Below are 17,480 nucleotides of genomic sequence, written 5' to 3' on the forward strand. Positions count from 1 at the left end.
GGCAACTCCTCATGGCCAAAATTCAAGCAGTAAAGCAATAGCCATTTTTTATCCCTTTTGCCAGAAAGGAATCTCCAGCAGCATATTTCTGAATGAACAAGTGCAAAACCCCAAAGTAACAGAATCCACCTGAGGACAGCAGTTCTGGCAGATCCATATTTCCCACTGGGGTTACCCTGGCAAATAATACTCCCATTTTCATTATGGTCATTCCCACAGATTTCAGTAGCAAGCAGCCACCTATGCCTGGAAGCAGCCAAGCAATAAGGAAGGAAGCAGCAGTTTAAATATTGATTAAAAACAAGCATGGCAAGAGCATCACCTGCAGTGAAGCACTGCATAGGCAGTACGGCACTGAACATACCACAATACAGCTAAACGTATCTCAAATCAACAGGCTGTTTCTCAAACAGGTATTCAAGGCCAAATTGGCATCCTTACTAATAGAAGGAAGCAGGACAGTCATGACAGTGAGAGCTGGGAGCGACAGAACCCTCATTCAACTTTCTGACCTTACCCTGAGCTCCCAAGAACATTCTCTGACTAGAAATAAGCATTGGCACAGCTTTATCTTAACCTTCAAAAGAAATCTGTGGCAGCTAGTTAATCTTAGCTGAGCAGAATATCAACATCAAGGAAGATCCAGTCTCTCTGTATCTCTCTTCTGCAAGTTGGTTTGGGCTGTTGCTTTAAACCCCTTTGCATAGAAGGGACGATTGGTATTTTTTTGTGACCTTTAGCTGGCCTCAGAATCTTCTGTCTACTCGCTTGGAAGCTGAGATGATAGGTTTGTGCACTATACATCACTTCAAAAAAAGACCTCCAACTGTCAAGAGTCAATTGGCCTGCAGATGAGAATTGAAAAAAAAAATCTGGTATTTCACACTGTTCTCTTGATTTTTCCAAAGGTTGTCCAGTGTACTTTGGTACAGGTAGCCTTTCTAGTTGCCTACCAGGGCTGCATAAATGCTTTCTTTGCTTTCCCAAGGGTACTTCAAGAAATTCTGCACCACAGGTAACATTTAGCAGTATTTCTTTTAAGTAGACATTGGAGATATTATGAACAACGTGTACTGTTGCATTACTTGACAGATAAATCTTGAATATTAAAAATGGACTTTGATAATTTTAGGCAGACATACAACTTATCTTTGTAATGGATGGGGGAAAAGGAATTAAGATCATACAGAACAGCATGAGAAAGAAGACGTTCCTTAGAACTAATACTCATCAACTACACATACCTGAACAACAAACCATCCAAACAGTAACTCTTTAGATCTTCCTACAGACAAAGAAATATGAACCCCACAGGCATCTGCCTTTCATGAAAGAAATGAAAAAACCCACATCTATCTTGGCTAAATACACCCCAGCTTCTAGGATCCCTGCTCCAGCAGTGGGGAAGGTACAGAGAACACTGACCTGCCCACATCTGTTATAGAAACAACATGGGTTAAGAGTAGAGAAAGCCAGGCAGCATGCTGAACCCTGGAGCAACGAACTGGGAGCACAAAAGTTCATTTTTGTAACAGAAGTAGAGGGAAGGCTGCCTCTTAGGAAGCTTTTAGGAGCAAGGAGAGTAAGCCTCTATGAAGAACTAATTTTCCATCCCTCCTGACTCCTGAAATAAAAATTGATCTTGTAGGCAACCATTACATTCATTATTAGTTGCTCTTAACAGCATTCACTCTGAACAACAATTAGAGGCACTTCGCAAGGAAGTTTCTATTAAGCAATTATACCCTATAAAATTAAAGCAGTGAAAAAATGGCTTCTAGACAAATTAAAGCAGGCACAGCACATGAAGCAGACTTGGCCTCTAACTCCAGAGAGACAGGAGACACGAGACTGTTGCTGGCACACAAGGGAGGCCAGGAAACGTGGCTGGCACCACTAATAGCACAGACCCTACAGGAGCATACCTGGAGGTACAAGAAAACCTCTTGCCACAGGCTTGTTGAAGTCAAAATCCAAATTTGCTTCCTTAAAGCTACAACCCAGTGGATGCTTGTCCAGCAGAACCAGGCCTGCTGCATTATCCCCCTAAATGACTCCAGCCCTTACACAGCCTACGCCACCTGTAGCCATCACATAACTGAACTCTAGCTTGGATAAGAACTGAATTATTTTTTTTTTCCTTATCTGAGCAAAAGCAGCATTTTTCAGGACACTTCAACAAGCCAAAAAAGCTTTGTTTCACTTTTTTTTGACATAATGAAGAATTTTTTTCCTGCACTCAACAAATAAGTGTGCCACAAGAGAAGAAAGTAAGTCGAATACAGCTCAGCTGCGTTGCTGCCCACACTGAGTAACTCCCATCTGTTTGCACTGAGGAGGCATTAGCCATCCGCACACAGACAAGCAGCCTTGCCTTCTCCTTGCTGGATTTAAAAGAAAAGGAAATGGCATTTTTCCTTCCCGCCTCACTGAGAAGTAGTTTTGCTGAGCAGGTAAGGCTGCCCCTAAATAGCCAGGCTGAATGGGTCAGTCGATACAATACCTATAAGTAGGCAGCGCCTAAGTATTTTGAAAGCAGGAGGAGGGAAGAGAGAAACACCTCTTGTATACAGTAACAGGCAGGTTCGACCAACCAAAAAAGTGGCACATAAATGAAAAAAATTAAGACATTTGATAATAGCACAAATACAGCGCATGGCCTGGGGAATTAAGATTATTATTTGTTCCTCTGCCAGATTTCTCTCCTCCTTACTTGGAGCTGCATGACTGTTTTCGAAAATGTCCAAAAGAAGAAATGTAAGAGTCATTTAAAAGAAATAACAGCATCCTACTGGATCCTGCATCTTCCTCATTACAAGTCCTGGGAATTACAGGTGGAAAAAATGCACCTGAGACAGGAAATATAAAACTGCACAAAACTCAGGAGACTTATCTGCAGTCAGACATGAACAGACTTGTGATGGCAGAATAATTAATATCAGAAAGCTATTACAGTAGCAGTGCTTCTGCAGGCACAGTGCTCAAACAGAATTAAATTTTAATTCTAGAATAATTCTACTTTGGTTTGGGTTTTTTTGGATTTTTTCCAAGTATTTCTCATTCTTTCTCCTCCTCAGCATATTCAACGTTTCTTTCCCTGGAAGATCTTGTCATTCTATACAACATTATGAAAAAATTTAAGATTTAAAACAGAAACCCACACTCATACATCTTGACTCTTCTTGCCCTAGGTCCTGTGAGGCGAGGCAGGTGACACAGCATGACGGGAGCCTCTTTGTTCAGAACTCCTCACTATTTTCATTCTTGTTATTAGTTAGATGGCAGCAAAATAACCAGCTGTTGAAACCTGCCTGTAACTGGGGCAATTTCGGCTCTTGCTCACAAGTGTTTTCTCCAGCAAAGAAAGGTCATAATTAAAATATTTCAAACCAGCACCCCCTGCACTTCAATATGAATTTGGGTTTGTTTTTAATTACTGCTCAGCTCTTTTAAGCACACATCTTTTTTTTTATTCTGTTTATTCTTTGAAAGGACAGTACAGCAGATGAACTTGGGCAACAAAGCATGACATTTGGTCTATGAATACAGAGTAGCAGATACTGCTTGTTCACATTTGGAGAAGGTCAGGATCAGTGTAGTACCCTTAAGTCACCAGAGCAACTTTCTTAAACCTGTAAACACAAGACTTCAGTAGAATTACTAATGCGCTACTGAGCTTTCTGCTTCCAGTTCACCAGTTTGACTCTTGCTCAAATTAAGGACTGAGAAGTTGTTCCCCTTGAATGATATTTGATAGATGTGGATTTTTCAGCAGTAAACCGCACTACTAGGCTTTGCACTACATTATGGCATACAGCAGGAACCTTTTCTCTCTGTATATGCTCATCATTAAGAGAGTCATTTAATTTCAGATGACTCCCACTGAGAAAGTTCGCACTGTTGTTCAGGATTCACACTGAAAAGAGCACAGCTTCAGTCCAGCGCAGAGCAGCAGCTGAAAGTCATTCCATTACAACACCAGAGCATTTGCCAGTACTACAAGTCAGCCATACCCTTGAGACTGAGCAGGTAAATGTCAAAACATGAAAGACAGAAGACAAAAAAAACAACTTACTTTGGTAAAATATTTGAATGTCATTTTGGGGGCAGAACCACGCCCCTCAGCTATTTGAGCTCTAACAAAGAGGAAGTCACACACATTGTATTAAAGTGGGCCTGATTCATCGCAGTCTTAAAGCTTTGTGAACTCTTCTTTGCCTCCACAAAATCCAACTGTACTGATGATTTCCTACAACTCAGCTTCATCCCTCCCCTTCCTGAAGCCTAGCTGTGACAGCTCCTCATAATTTAGACCTCATTTAGAGATAAGTTGCCATCTCCATCCAGAGCTGAGCTACATATAAGACTCCACTCAACCCATAGATTTAAACTCAATGTTAAACCATGCTTCCTGGCTGAAGAATTTCCTCTCCTCCCATAACCCTAAGAGATGCTCAAATCCTGCGTTCTCCTCCAGTGCACGCATGCCCACAGACCTATAGCTCTCACCTAGACTCCCTCTCCCCTCTTTTCTATCGAGGGCCTTGATGCTCAAATCTACCCCAAGTTTGCTCAATGCCAGGCCCAACCAAAGCATGATCAAACTGCTCAATGCAGTACCATAGCCAGCAAGTATAGACCAAGACTGTACATTGACAGACCAATGGTTTCAATGGTTATTCAGAAGAAACCAAACATGGTTTCTGTTGTACCACAAGAGCCTACTGCCTCTGCCATTTCTCTCCATTATTTAAAAGCATTCCTCCAGCAATCATTTCAGATCCTGCTCCACAAGTTGCCATCAGTCTCACAAATTAGGTGGCTGTGGTGAGCAGACAAAAGAGCAATTTTTTTTCCCTAAGAACTGATGTAATGGAGGGGGGAATGCACGCAGGGCCTTAAAAAACAAGCGGTTCAAGTTCACAGGGACTGTATACATTATGCGGAACAGAGAGACCCACAGTGGGAACATCAGTATGGTCAGCTCAAGAAATGCTGGCTTTTTGGAAAAGGTTACCATTCTAAAGCTCTCAGCTACTTTACCTGAGACTGAAGGCTTACACCAGTCTTCTATTCAAAGTGTTCTTGTTGCCTCCTTCTGAACAGTTACATTTTCATGACCTTTTTGAAATGATTCAGAATAAAGCCAATTAAGGGTGAAGGAGCGAAAAGGGCAGTGGATGAGGAGGCACGCAGTCTCACAGATGAAGCAGGAGAGAACTCTCAGAACAGCAATCCATTCCAGAAGGCAAGCACGATGAAGCTGATGGCCCTCTTTCTGCACCTTTATCTACAATATCATCTACACTGTCCCTGTGAATTTATATTGTGTTTCACAAGCCCCCAATTATATTAATTTTTATGAGGTGAAAAAAAAAGTTTTGCTATCCATCACATTGCATACTGTTTGGGAATACATCCTCAGTGGATGGTATATGCACATATTTTAGAGGGTTGCCTTGCATTTTTCCTGAATTAAAAATAATTACACATTAGTGAAATTCTTATCTCAAAACATAAATACAGGAGAACCACACAAGAAGAGAGAAAAGTTTAATTGGTAAAATATGAAAACAGTGAACCACCTGTAATGTTTCCATTATAAAAATTATGGCAACATTTCATACGCATTGGATGAGAAAAATCCACTTACAGCTTGTATTGTTTGGGGGTTTTAACCATGTGCTTTTCTTTAAGACTATAAAATCTCTTGAGACTAAAAAGAATTACTCCAAAAACAGATAAAGCAGAATTAAATTCAAGAATAAGACTGATATTCACACCCCTACTCATATGCCTTTTTCTGATGCCACCACTCATTTCAAAATAAGTACAATTCTAGAAGTGACAGATAGTTGGTGTGACTGCATGGCAGATCTTCAACTCTGTACGGAAAACTAAACATGAAAAAGTCACACACTGAGTGCTACCACCTCTCCCATCTGTGCCTTCAGAAGAAATCCAGCAGCCTAAATGACATACTTTTCATCTACAGGTGTTTTTTAGTTTTTCAAAGTTAAATGGTCTTATTTCCACAGAATTACTTTATCTTACAAAGAAAAAAACACAACACAAACAAACCAACCACGTTTTCCAAGACACCTGCTAGTCGAAAATAAAACTGAAATAGCTCCGCCAGTGCTTGCTACACCCAAGAACTTCATGTATGACTTCAAAACAAATAGTTTTCTAATGATAATAATAATTCACCCAGAAGTCTCTAAAAAAAAAAAACAACAAAACAACTTTTTAATTCTAGCAGCATTTCTTTTACTGCTACTGGCATGCACAACAGGAAATTCCAAACTACTTGATTCTGAATTTCCAGTTTTCTAATACGTAATCAAAATTTCTAGTTGAAGATTTTAGTTATCTACACGTTCTCTTGGTTATGCAGATACAATGAAACAGGTAAAACTTGTAACTTGCATAATATCAATTGCTATTCCAAGCCAGACAGAATTGTTTCCCCTTCCTAACTATCTACTCCAGATTCACCTCTTATAGAAATATTTAATGATTTTTTTTCATTTGAAGAACACATTGTATACACATATATTAATTATACCTCACTTTGCATGCTGCATTTAAGCAGTAACGTAAAAACAGCTGCACTAGCTCATCTTTGCTGTCTTCTTTTGGACCTTTTACAAATGACTATATCCTTTTCGAGATGAAGTGACCAGAACTGTATTCACAAAGTACAATAACGGCACAACAGGACTTCAGTTTTGTCCCCTGTTACTCTCCTAACGTGACTAGCTTTTATGACTACTGCAAAGTACCAAGCTGACATTTTTAGAGAAGCAACTCCCATATTTTCACCATGAAGTCTCAATGGTAAGCACTGAGCCTACCGCTTTGTAAAGTGAAGTTAGAACTTAGTAAAGTGAACTTTGTAAAGTGAAGTTAGGTCCCCCACCTACCCCCATCACAATACCACACCATACACAACATTGCTTATAATACATTTTACCACAACACCATGAAATAGGTAGCACAAGGCTCGACCTACTAACTGGTCAGCTAGGGCAACTAGTTAAGTTGGAACAATAAGACAAATCTCCAGGCACACAAGCCCTTCTTCAAGCTGGTGCGTCCAAAAGCTTGTCTGATTATGGTCAGACTCCTAAAGATATTTCCCCTAGTGACAAACCTTTTCTGGAAATCATAATGGTCCTCCAAAATACCATCCTGAGTATTTAACTCCAGAAAGTCAACAGCCGTGTCTACAATGCTAGACTAATTTTACCTGACTACTTCACAACACACCATCTTTTGCACAATTTAAATCCTAGAACTAAGGAAAAAAATAAAGTTACAAAAAACATTTATTCAAGAATGCTTACTAAGTACCAAAGGTATATTGTTACGCATATCAAATTCAAGCCTCTGTCTCCTGTGTTATTTCACCTATCATGCCTCACATACACTGGCTTTTCTGGATGCATCAGTTAGCACCTCCTTGCAACATGCCTTTTGAAAGTTTGTTCAGGTAGAGGCAGAAACTGAAAACATGATTGCCTGAAATTTAGATGTTGTAATTCTAGATCTTATGTCAACTGCACCTATTTCAAGTTTAGGCTCGGACATTACAACAGCATAGAAATATTTCAGGTACAGCACATAATAAAAAAAAATCCAATAGAGACCCACCCCTTTATAAGCAGGTCTTCTTGTTGAGACCATTATCGCAGGTGCTCTAGTCTACAACACTATTCCTGACACTTTGATGCAATGCAACAGATGCTTTGTATGGTGCCACAGCACATACAGACCCAGTCTAGTTTTTCTCTTTACCCCCACTGACACAGTTCCTTAAAAAGTCAAACAAATCCTGGGCAGCTTCTAGCAACCCAAACATCGTAGTCTTTTCTCCAAGATGCTGCTACTTCAGTGAAATGTCACTAGAAGGGAAATAAGAAGAGGCACTCTGGAATGACAGGGGCATGTATGAATTAACACCCACAAATAAGTCAGACGAATAGTACATTCCACAATTGAAGAGGCTGTACATCTTTATTTCTATTTGGTCCCACTATCATGTCTGAATTATGCCTCTGATGTAGAGCACCATTCTGCTTTTTGTTCAACTTTGCCTTCCATCAAACCAGTCCAACTCATTAACTTCTTTTACTTTTCCATGCTTTAAAAATCTCAGCAAGCACGGAGATGTCCCAATCACTTCCCACTCCTCAAATCAACACCTACCAGGAATCCTGATTAGTATTAGACTGGTAGGATGGTATCAATAGCAGAAGTTTAAAACTCACATTACCCAGCATCAGTTTGGATGCTCCCACTGTCAGCATTTCCTTCAGACTCAGTAACTCTTTGTCCAAAGCACGTTAATGTGTAAGAGTGCTAGGAATTTTAAAATTACCCTCTTCACCTTTTTGATTAACAGTCACTGCTACAACCCTGTCACTGTCTTAAGAGGTCTAAAGATGTCCACAAAACAGCACTTTTTACTACTGTTACCTTGCATGGGTGAACAATAAGAAAGGAACGCACAAAAGCTTGCATATGCCAAAGGCAGTGCAGGGAAGCATCGGAGAAGGCAGACGTGCCTGCGGTATTATGAACATACTGAAGCATGGGCAGTCAGGTCTGGGCATGTAGGCAAGGAGGACAGGAGGGAAACCTCAGGAGAAAGGAGAATTTAATTGACTTGAGGCAATCCCACTTTGCAGAGGAGTTTGACAAGCAATGGAAGGTCCGCAGAGGTCTCCAATAAAAGCATCCTATTAAGGAATTTGACCAGATACCACCCAGCAATCAGCAAGCAGCATTATCAGCTCCCCACAGAGGACTCGCACTGGAAGACTTTCATGTTTGCTTTCAAATAGTAGTCACAGTCATTCAGCATCTTTTAAATCCCCAATTATACAGAAGTCACATTACCATGCCATCTAGAAGTTTCTGTCCATGTCCAGTCATTTATTAAGCAGACAATAATTAAAAAGAGCAGGTGTCCCTCCACTCCCTTAAAATGTTTATATCCTAAGTGTAAGACGAGGGCAGCAAAATCAATTTCTACTTGTTGGTTGAATTAATAGTCTGACCGTCTCCAGTGGTCACATTGCAAATGAAAGACAATTTTCTTATCTGGAGTTAATATTTCTAAGGAGCAAGGGAAAGATAAGTCTGTCCTGAATATAAAATTGGGCTGCATGATTTTGCAAGTGCAAAGTAAGCAGATGGGCTGGGTAGCAGGAGAGCCGTGTCACTCACTCAGTGGGTACTGTCCAGATAGCACATCAACACTTCTCCCGAGTTACACCCATCAGCGCTCTATGCTTCAAGCTGCAATTCAGCAACTAGGCTCTTAAATTATCCATAATTGCTTATTTTTTCAGATTTTTTCGTTGCTTGTTTGTTTGTAAAAGACTAGCCAGGCTGTCTGGGAACAGCTTGGCTGCATCATGGACTGAGAAATAGAGCCCAGCTATCATAGGAGGGGTAGCCCGCGGTGTCAGTTTTAGACAGCAGATGGCCGGGAGTATAGAAAGCTTCCAAGCACATGGTATGCCAAAACTTCAGCAATTTTCTTTTTGTCAAGCAGCTTCCAGAAACACAAGATGTAGCTGAACCTCTACATGCTGGCCAAGATTAAAATAAGAGAGCATAGTAGAATCCCACAAAATACTACCGCTTCCTAAAAATATTTAGGCTGTACAGTCTAAGTGAGATACTGCATGGCTACAGCAGCTTCCTCTCCAATATTGGCTAAGGAATTAAAGATACAAAAGACACAACTGCATTTTCAATGTGTGGGTATAAGCAGACCAACAGCAAGATCCTGATGGACCTCAATGACGCACTCTTGACATGATGGAAACTGAACAACTGGGCCAAAATGAGAGTTCACATCAAAAATGTTTCAAGAAGTTGCTGAAGATATACATGCTACACATTTAATAAGCAAACAAGAAGTCAAAGTGTATACCAGATCTCCCTCTCGTAAACATTGGCCATTACTATATTGTTTTATTACTAAAAAAAAAGTCTGGCAGTTTTCCAGTTGTCTACCTGGCATAAAGATAAGGAGTTTCAGACCTTTAAATTATGATTGGCTCAACTCCTGTAAAAAAAAAAATTCAATAGCAACTGGATAAGCCTGATACAGACTGCATAAAAAGAAATGGTGATGTCGTTACTGCCGCTAGTAGATAGAAGCCAAGACCAAGCATTTGAATGACAGCATCTTGGTCCACAGTTTCAGCTAACACTAAACAATAAATGGATATGGACAAAAAGAAAATCTTATCTTTTAATTTCAGACTGATGTCTTAAACAGCAAAACCCAGGCAAGGTGAAAAAGTTGCAAGGCTTGTGCTGCTTCTGTTTTGTTGCAAGACAAATTAAGTCTAATTTATACTTCACATAGGCACATACTTTCCTTAGTGACCCAAACCCTTTTGTGGAGGTTATTTGAGTTTGTCAGAGAAAGACAGGATAAACAAGAGCCATGCAAAGAAGATTCAGTTTTGAGAATTTATACAAGCCCTTCTCTTAATAGCTTTACTGCAAAGTTATAAAAACAAAATCCAAAAAAGACTTAGCCACAGATTTCAGGAAGCTTCTACAAGCTTATGACCAAACAAGGCTCTGACAGTATAGCACAACAGAAAGCCCTATTTGTCCCATCCTCCCCCAACCCATTTCCAACTCAATGGCCTGCAACTACAAGTTACAACCTCCCAGTAAGTCTCCTGTGTCACAGAAGCTCTACCCCTCCAGCAGCCACTGCCTCTTATTCAATCAATAGCCTCAGATACAGAACTTCACTCACTATACAGCTAGGTTTAAGGATTTTACTTCTGCAAGTACACACCATTGTGAAAAAAGTACATTCCAAAGTAACATGTTCTTTGAGAGTTATTTCCAGATACAGCTTTTCTCTCAAATTCACTGTCCTTCCTCAGAAAGAAGCTAACTTGCCTTCATTTCTGTGTCCTGTTATAGCAGGCCATCTGTCAAGCAAGCATTTTCGTTCAAAATAATAGAAGTACAGTAGAGCCAGAATTCAATCCAACCCTCATCTACAAATAGTTCTTCCGGGAGGGGGGGGAAATAGAAAGAAAAAACCCAAAACACACAACCCACCTGCTTGAAGATCAATGGTTCAAACGTTTAAGACTAATGACTAGAAATAGCACTTTAAACTGGAAAAATATTTTTCCAGTTTAAACTGCAAGAAGAAATTTGGAAAGACCAAACAGCTATACATCTCGCCAGGAGTTTGAGGTTATTGCTAATTCAGCACTTCCAAGTACAACCATAAGAAGTGGCCAAGACCTCCCTCTGAATACCATTTAACAAATGACATTTTCAACCCAGACATTACTTAACATTATAGTCTGTTTTCTCTCTCTGTACTTGCCTTAAAACAAATAGCTGGTTCAAGTGAGCAACAGCACGTGTTCTAGTGTAAATGTAAGGGAGGCTAACCACTATGAAGTCTTTCCTTTCCCTTCCTACACTTGAGATCAATGGAAAACGCGTAAATGAGATTCCTCAACTCCTACGTAGAGCAGAGTTTTGTCCTTGATGCCCTGCAGATCCTGAGACATGGAAAGGACAATTGGTATGAGGAGGTCCCAAAGCCCACAAGCAAAGATAAATAAAAAGAAAACAACGCACAAACGCTATTTTTCTGCAGAGCACATGGTGCACAAGCCCACGGGAGCTCATCAGTTCATATAGTTCAAGCTTTTAGACCTCAACTAAAATACCTGAAGGGTCACATGATGTTAAATATATCTACAGCATGAATTTTCATTGCCGAGATAGGATAGATTTTGCCATGGCAAGCGTAAATGTTTCTATATTCTAGCTGCCACATTGGACTGATGAGGAGCTGCTCTGATCAAATCAATGAACTTCACTGGAGAAGCCTAACTCTGAATATAATCTGATTGCATAGGGAAGTTGCCTTTGCCTACCAGTTGCAAGCAGTCAATCTGTACACTCACATTCCTGCATGCAAGAATTAAAACAAACCAAAGAAAATTTTAAAAAGAGAGTCAGTAGTCCTACAGAAACTTATTTCTGAGTAACAAGAGGGCATGTGAACCAGCAGTGAAGTTCAGCAGCAAGACTCAGGCCTGACATTTAGTTACCAATTTATTTGCTCCTTGCACCAGGCAAGATTGAGGAGTTCAAGAAGCAAAGAACAGGAAAAGGTTTTTTAAACATTTGGGCAATAGTTTTGTACTGAGCAAAATATACTTACTTTCACTGCAAGCACAACTCCCACAGACACAAAAATATGCTGGCGCCTTTTTTTTTTTTTTTTTAACCTCCTGCATTCAGCTTTGTGTTTAACCTTGGAGTTGTCAAGCTCCATCATGAATAATGAGCCATGACAACACTCCAAGTGATCCTTGGAGAACAGGCCAATTTTTACTATATGCTACACAAGGCAAAACACTGTTACTATATTCCCATAGTACTGTACCTGCTTTGAAAATATACAGTAATGTGGCCATCAAGAGGAGACCACAAGTAAATACAGAAAAAAAATAAGCTACTTCCCAATATTTCATCGCCTACAAAGACAGAACGAGCAATAAAACATGTACCATCCTATTTAAAATTACAGCAGGACTGAGGAAGAGATTTGTCTCACTAAATATGCATTTCACACAAACATTTTGCAGCCAAGGAACACCTGCATTTGAAACAACCCATGGTTGCTACAGTATGAAGACAGAGCACCCTGCAGGTCTCACAGCACCGTGCTCAGTGGCCTCTAGCAGATGAGCACCAACATGGAACAGGAGAATGGCCCCTGCCCCAAGCAGCCCCACGATGCTCTCAGAACAAACATACACACACACAGCACTCCCAGAAGGTATAGGAAGAAACTACAGTCGCTTGAATGAATGATTGATTGAAGCTCCTCTACATCAACACTCTAACCATGCCAAGGCAGATCTTTAAGACGACACAGCACAGGTAAACAAGCAATGGCAAAAGCCATTTCTGCTGGGCACTGCCCAAGCTTAAGGGGAGGAGGAAGATAGAGAAATAGATTCATCTAAACAAAGGAAAAACTTGGAAGAAACAAGCTGAAGATTTAAACAGGCACTCACTTCTCTCCTAAACAACAATGGAGGGTTGTGGTTCCAAATATCCCTTAAAAAAAAAAAGCAGCACCTGTTCAGGAAATAAAAGCTAATTCATTAACATGCACCTGGAAAATACACATGTTCTCTAACAGACCCAAACAGCAAGCATCCGTCCTGTGTTTCTGTACAGGGGAAAAAATAAATATGTCCTTATTCCTGACCTGTTTGCAACAAGGTATCTGTGTTCATGACTTTGTAGGGGGAAAAACTTGCCTTTATTTCTGTGCCATTTCCTAGTTTCCTTGCCACAAGGGAAAACACAGTGCATCACTTTCCCCTCTCTGTAGGGGCACCACTTTACTTACACTTCAGCTTCAAAAGTTACTATAAACTATGGGAGCTTTCAGAAAGCTCTGGAGAGCAGGAAAGCAGCAATGTCAGACAGTAGATGCTTGCCTTTCCTTAAGTTGCTACATTTGCAGTGTCAGACAGCAGAAACCAGTCCAGAGCACTTTGAAGAGTTTTAAGTGCTAACGCATCTCCCTCCCACTGAACTGCTCTTAAAAACCAAGCCCTCTCCTGCAAGACTGGGTGGCTCTTAGAGAGCCAAAGTCCAAAAAATCTCGAGTTCTTGTCTACAGTTGAAGCTGGTGAAGAGCCTCTGCCATTGAAGGGATATCATGTGTAACTATGTTAACATATTTATTGACAATTTAGTTTTGCATTGGAGGGAACAGCCACCCACACCCCTCCTTCCACCTGCTTTCCTTCCCCTCTACTCACCTCTTCCACATACAGGGCATTCTGCAGCTACTCACATCTTACTAGCCCTCCCCTTCCCATGCAGCACTCCCAAATCAGGAAGACCCATTCTACCACAATCTCCAGCTCAAAACAGTTCTGCCCTTAACAGGGGACTCACTCTATACTCACAGAAGTCCCTCAAATTACAGGAACAGTAATTTTCTTTTCAGCATTAGAGTTAAAATGTCCTCAGCCCTCTGTGTACACCCTGTCGGTTTCTCCCACTCCCTGATAATGTATTTCCATTTATGCCCCACATCACAGCTCTGCACACTTAGCAATTCCATTCCCTGCTAGCAATATTTGGCAATAATTAGCCTTTAAAGAAGGCTAATTAAAGATTTCACTTGAACTGAAATTGGTACTGGGCCAATCTGTAAGCTCTTTAATAAGCTTTCAAACTTCACTTCACACCAGGCAAGACTTTGTTCTCCACCAGGAGCAGTGACATAGCTCTAAAAGCAAAGGTGGAAAGTTTGCCACTACACGAGGAGAAGGGAAGGTCACAGCTCTTAATTCTTCTTTCAGCACTGCACCTTCTCCATGCTAGTCTTTCCAAAAAACTAAGGAAGCCAATTCAGGCATCACAAAAATAATGAAGAGCAGTCACAGAAAAAACCCAGCCGACAGTTGTATTAGAAGAGGAACAAAGACCAGAATGACAGAAAGTGGGCCAAGGACTCAAAAATCAGGAATTGATAAAATTAAGGATGCACGGTCACGTGCATACACGGAGTGTGGCATTTTCTGAGAACTCTTCTGTGAAGACGAAATTCCAGTTTTCAAAGGGATGGAGGAACCCAAGGCAAAGAGTCTCAAGCACCGTAGTATCTAGTCCCCTATCAGGACAAATGCTTTCTGCCTATATATGCCAGGCTTAGCACAGAAAATAGCGATCCCACCTGTGGATGTACCACTCCGCCACTGTACTATTGCCACTTTTGCTCTCTGCAAGCTGCGCCCACAATACCTGGTGGAATCACATTTCAGCCAGACAATTTTCCTGAGGGGAATTAATATAAGACTCTGCAAACCACCCTCCGTGCTATCTACCTGATAACTAGGGTGGAAACTAAAAAGGGTAATTGATAAAACAATGGCCAACAGAAAGACAGTCCTGTTTTGAAGATACAAGACTAGTACCCAGGAAAACTACACGAGAGCTTTCTGTGCAAGGTTAGACAAGTCATCATTTTCCACTGTGCTCAATTACTACGAGGCATCACATGCAGATGTCATACCTGATATACTTAAATACTGCTGTCAGAGTGGCTGACTGCCCAGAGAATCCCAGCTGGAATCTGTGGGAACCACACACACTGAGTACACAGCTGTCAGGAAGTCTCCAACTGAGAACTCAACCCACAGCCACTTGAAGAAGAGTTACGAGTGTTACACATGTAAAACACACGTATCAATAATGTCTATTTGACAGAGATTAAACCCACAAATATCTACAACGTTCTCAGCATTTAACATACATAAAGGTCTTCCCCCATTGGGAGATGCAACACTAAAAGAATGACTTGTGACAATGGCAGACTTTACTCCTATGCATAGGCAAGCCTTTAAAAGGCCAACAGAACCACTCTTTGAAAAACACACCTACACCCTAGATACTATTAAAACACATTTTAATCGACTTGGGGAACACCTTTGGGATCAGGGAAACAGAGACATGGTGCAACTGCAAAGCTTCAAACGTAAATTTTGAAAGGCAAGCCACAAGTCTGACCACTCCCCCACCCCTAAAAGCTGAGAATAAAAAAAGTGGCAGGAAAGGAACTATCTTTTTCCAGCCTTATGCTCTGAAGTACCCATGCAGACTTTACTGAAACGTTTGTAGGGCTTCCCAACTGAAGATAGACCTAGTGGGAAGAATTTGATCTAGAACCTCAAGACTATCAAAGTATGAGTACCTGAACATAGACTACCATAACAGGAAACATTAAGAAACCTGAGATGTGTTAATAGATTCTCCAATTATTAAGGCGCACGCACACAGAGTTTATCGGAAATGCCGAGGCATTTGAAAGGAAAAGCACTATTCAAATACAGACTTTCGTCAGCAGCTGTATCACCATCATATTCTCTAGCTGGTTTTGATTCAACTCAGTGGACATCAAGTTAATCCCACAGGACAGTATCACTCAACATTTATAATAGCTACTGACCTCATTTCTGTGTCTGAGCCCTGCTGTAGCGTCATGACTAAATGTGGCAATCAACAAATCACACTCTGTCAGCAGCTAGTGCCTGTTCTTTCTCCTTTCAAAGCTTTCATTCATTTCTGCATTTTTAAAGTCATGCTGCTTCAAAACAGCTGATCCAGATGGAGGATATTTGGATTTCAACTTTCCCACATGGTGATGTGGCTCAAGAAGATAAAAACTGTTGCTACCTGCTGCTGACCTACTTCTTTAATTTGTTTCCTGCCAGACAACAGAATAAACATTACAGTTCATTGAACTAGACTTCCACAGCTAACCATTGCTATGTAGCAAATATAAAGTAAAATTAATAGAGGAATCAGGGAGAAGGAAAAAAAAAAAAAAGGCAGCATGATCCAGCGGGGGAGTAGGGGGGAGCAACTCTCACCTCTATCATAGTCATCTTCCTCTATTGCTTTTTCCTGAAGCCTCTGAAGCCGTAAGATCAAGGATTTTATCTATGCAAAGAGAAAAAAGTTCATTATAGAGAAGGCGGCATTTAAAAATATTTAGACTATTAACCTCTACAAAATACAAATTTAATGAATTACTGCATTGGACCAATTTTGAGAGTTAAGCCCAACATTTGTTAAGTGTTAACCTATTTGGAAGTCAGCTGAACTGCAGATACTTGAGCCAAGCACGGCTTTAGTCCAAATGCATACAGAGAATAACAAACAACATTTCTTGAAAAGCAAAAGAGATCATGTGATTGTAGGATATTTTTCACCCTTTGTATTTTGCCTATATGAGTTTTGCACAGACCAAATCCAGAATTTCCATTTGCAAACCACATTTTCTTCTGTAAGTAAAAAAAGAAATACAGTATGAATATTTTGGAACAAGTATACTCATGATGCTACATAGAAAATTGTGTTCACAAGCAGCCAATGAAGTTTCATTAAAATATAATTTAGGCTCATCTACATAACATTGGCATTTGCATTTTCAGAAATGTTCACATTGCAAATGCTAGATGGTGAAAAAAAAAAGCAAAACACCAAAAACACCTATACCACATAGAGAGTGCCCTTTCACACACAAAAAAGCCTCTTACTATAAATAAAGTTTTATTTCAAAAGTTACCACTTCTCTGTGTTAACATGAAGGGTCTAGACCAAAGTTCTGAATTTATTAAACATTCAGAAGGCCAGGTGTGTATTCAAAGGCCATTAAAAGTTGTAACCATTAGGAGAATTTGGTTAGAAGGTAGGCACTCCTATCCTCATTGCCGTGCCAGCCACAGCCTAAAACGGCTACACTTAAAAGACTTAAAAGTGTTTTCTTCTTATTAAATTTATACACAACCTGTACCAAACAAGACACTATCAGCACTGAAAAAGGTAAGCCTGGAAAAAGCAGCAGCATATATTCATTCTCATAGCCCGAA

At 40.4% G+C, this 17,480-nt stretch overlaps 1 protein-coding gene across 4 annotated transcripts in view; it reads right to left on the bottom strand.

Moving 5' to 3' along the window:
- The window catches only part of DISC1 (DISC1 scaffold protein), a 199,433-nt gene that overhangs the window by 158,487 nt on the left and 23,466 nt on the right, over positions 1-17,480 (bottom strand). For all 4 annotated transcript variants that reach the window (XM_074580118.1, XM_074580121.1, XM_074580119.1 and 1 more), the window contains one exon: positions 16,479-16,548. In XM_074580118.1, the coding sequence (XP_074436219.1) occupies positions 16,479-16,548 (70 nt within the window). The remainder of the gene's footprint in view (positions 1-16,478; positions 16,549-17,480) is intronic.

The sequence above is a fragment of the Larus michahellis genome, chromosome 3 (assembly GCF_964199755.1).
Source record: "Larus michahellis chromosome 3, bLarMic1.1, whole genome shotgun sequence".
Classification (NCBI taxonomy): Eukaryota; Metazoa; Chordata; class Aves; order Charadriiformes; family Laridae; genus Larus; species Larus michahellis.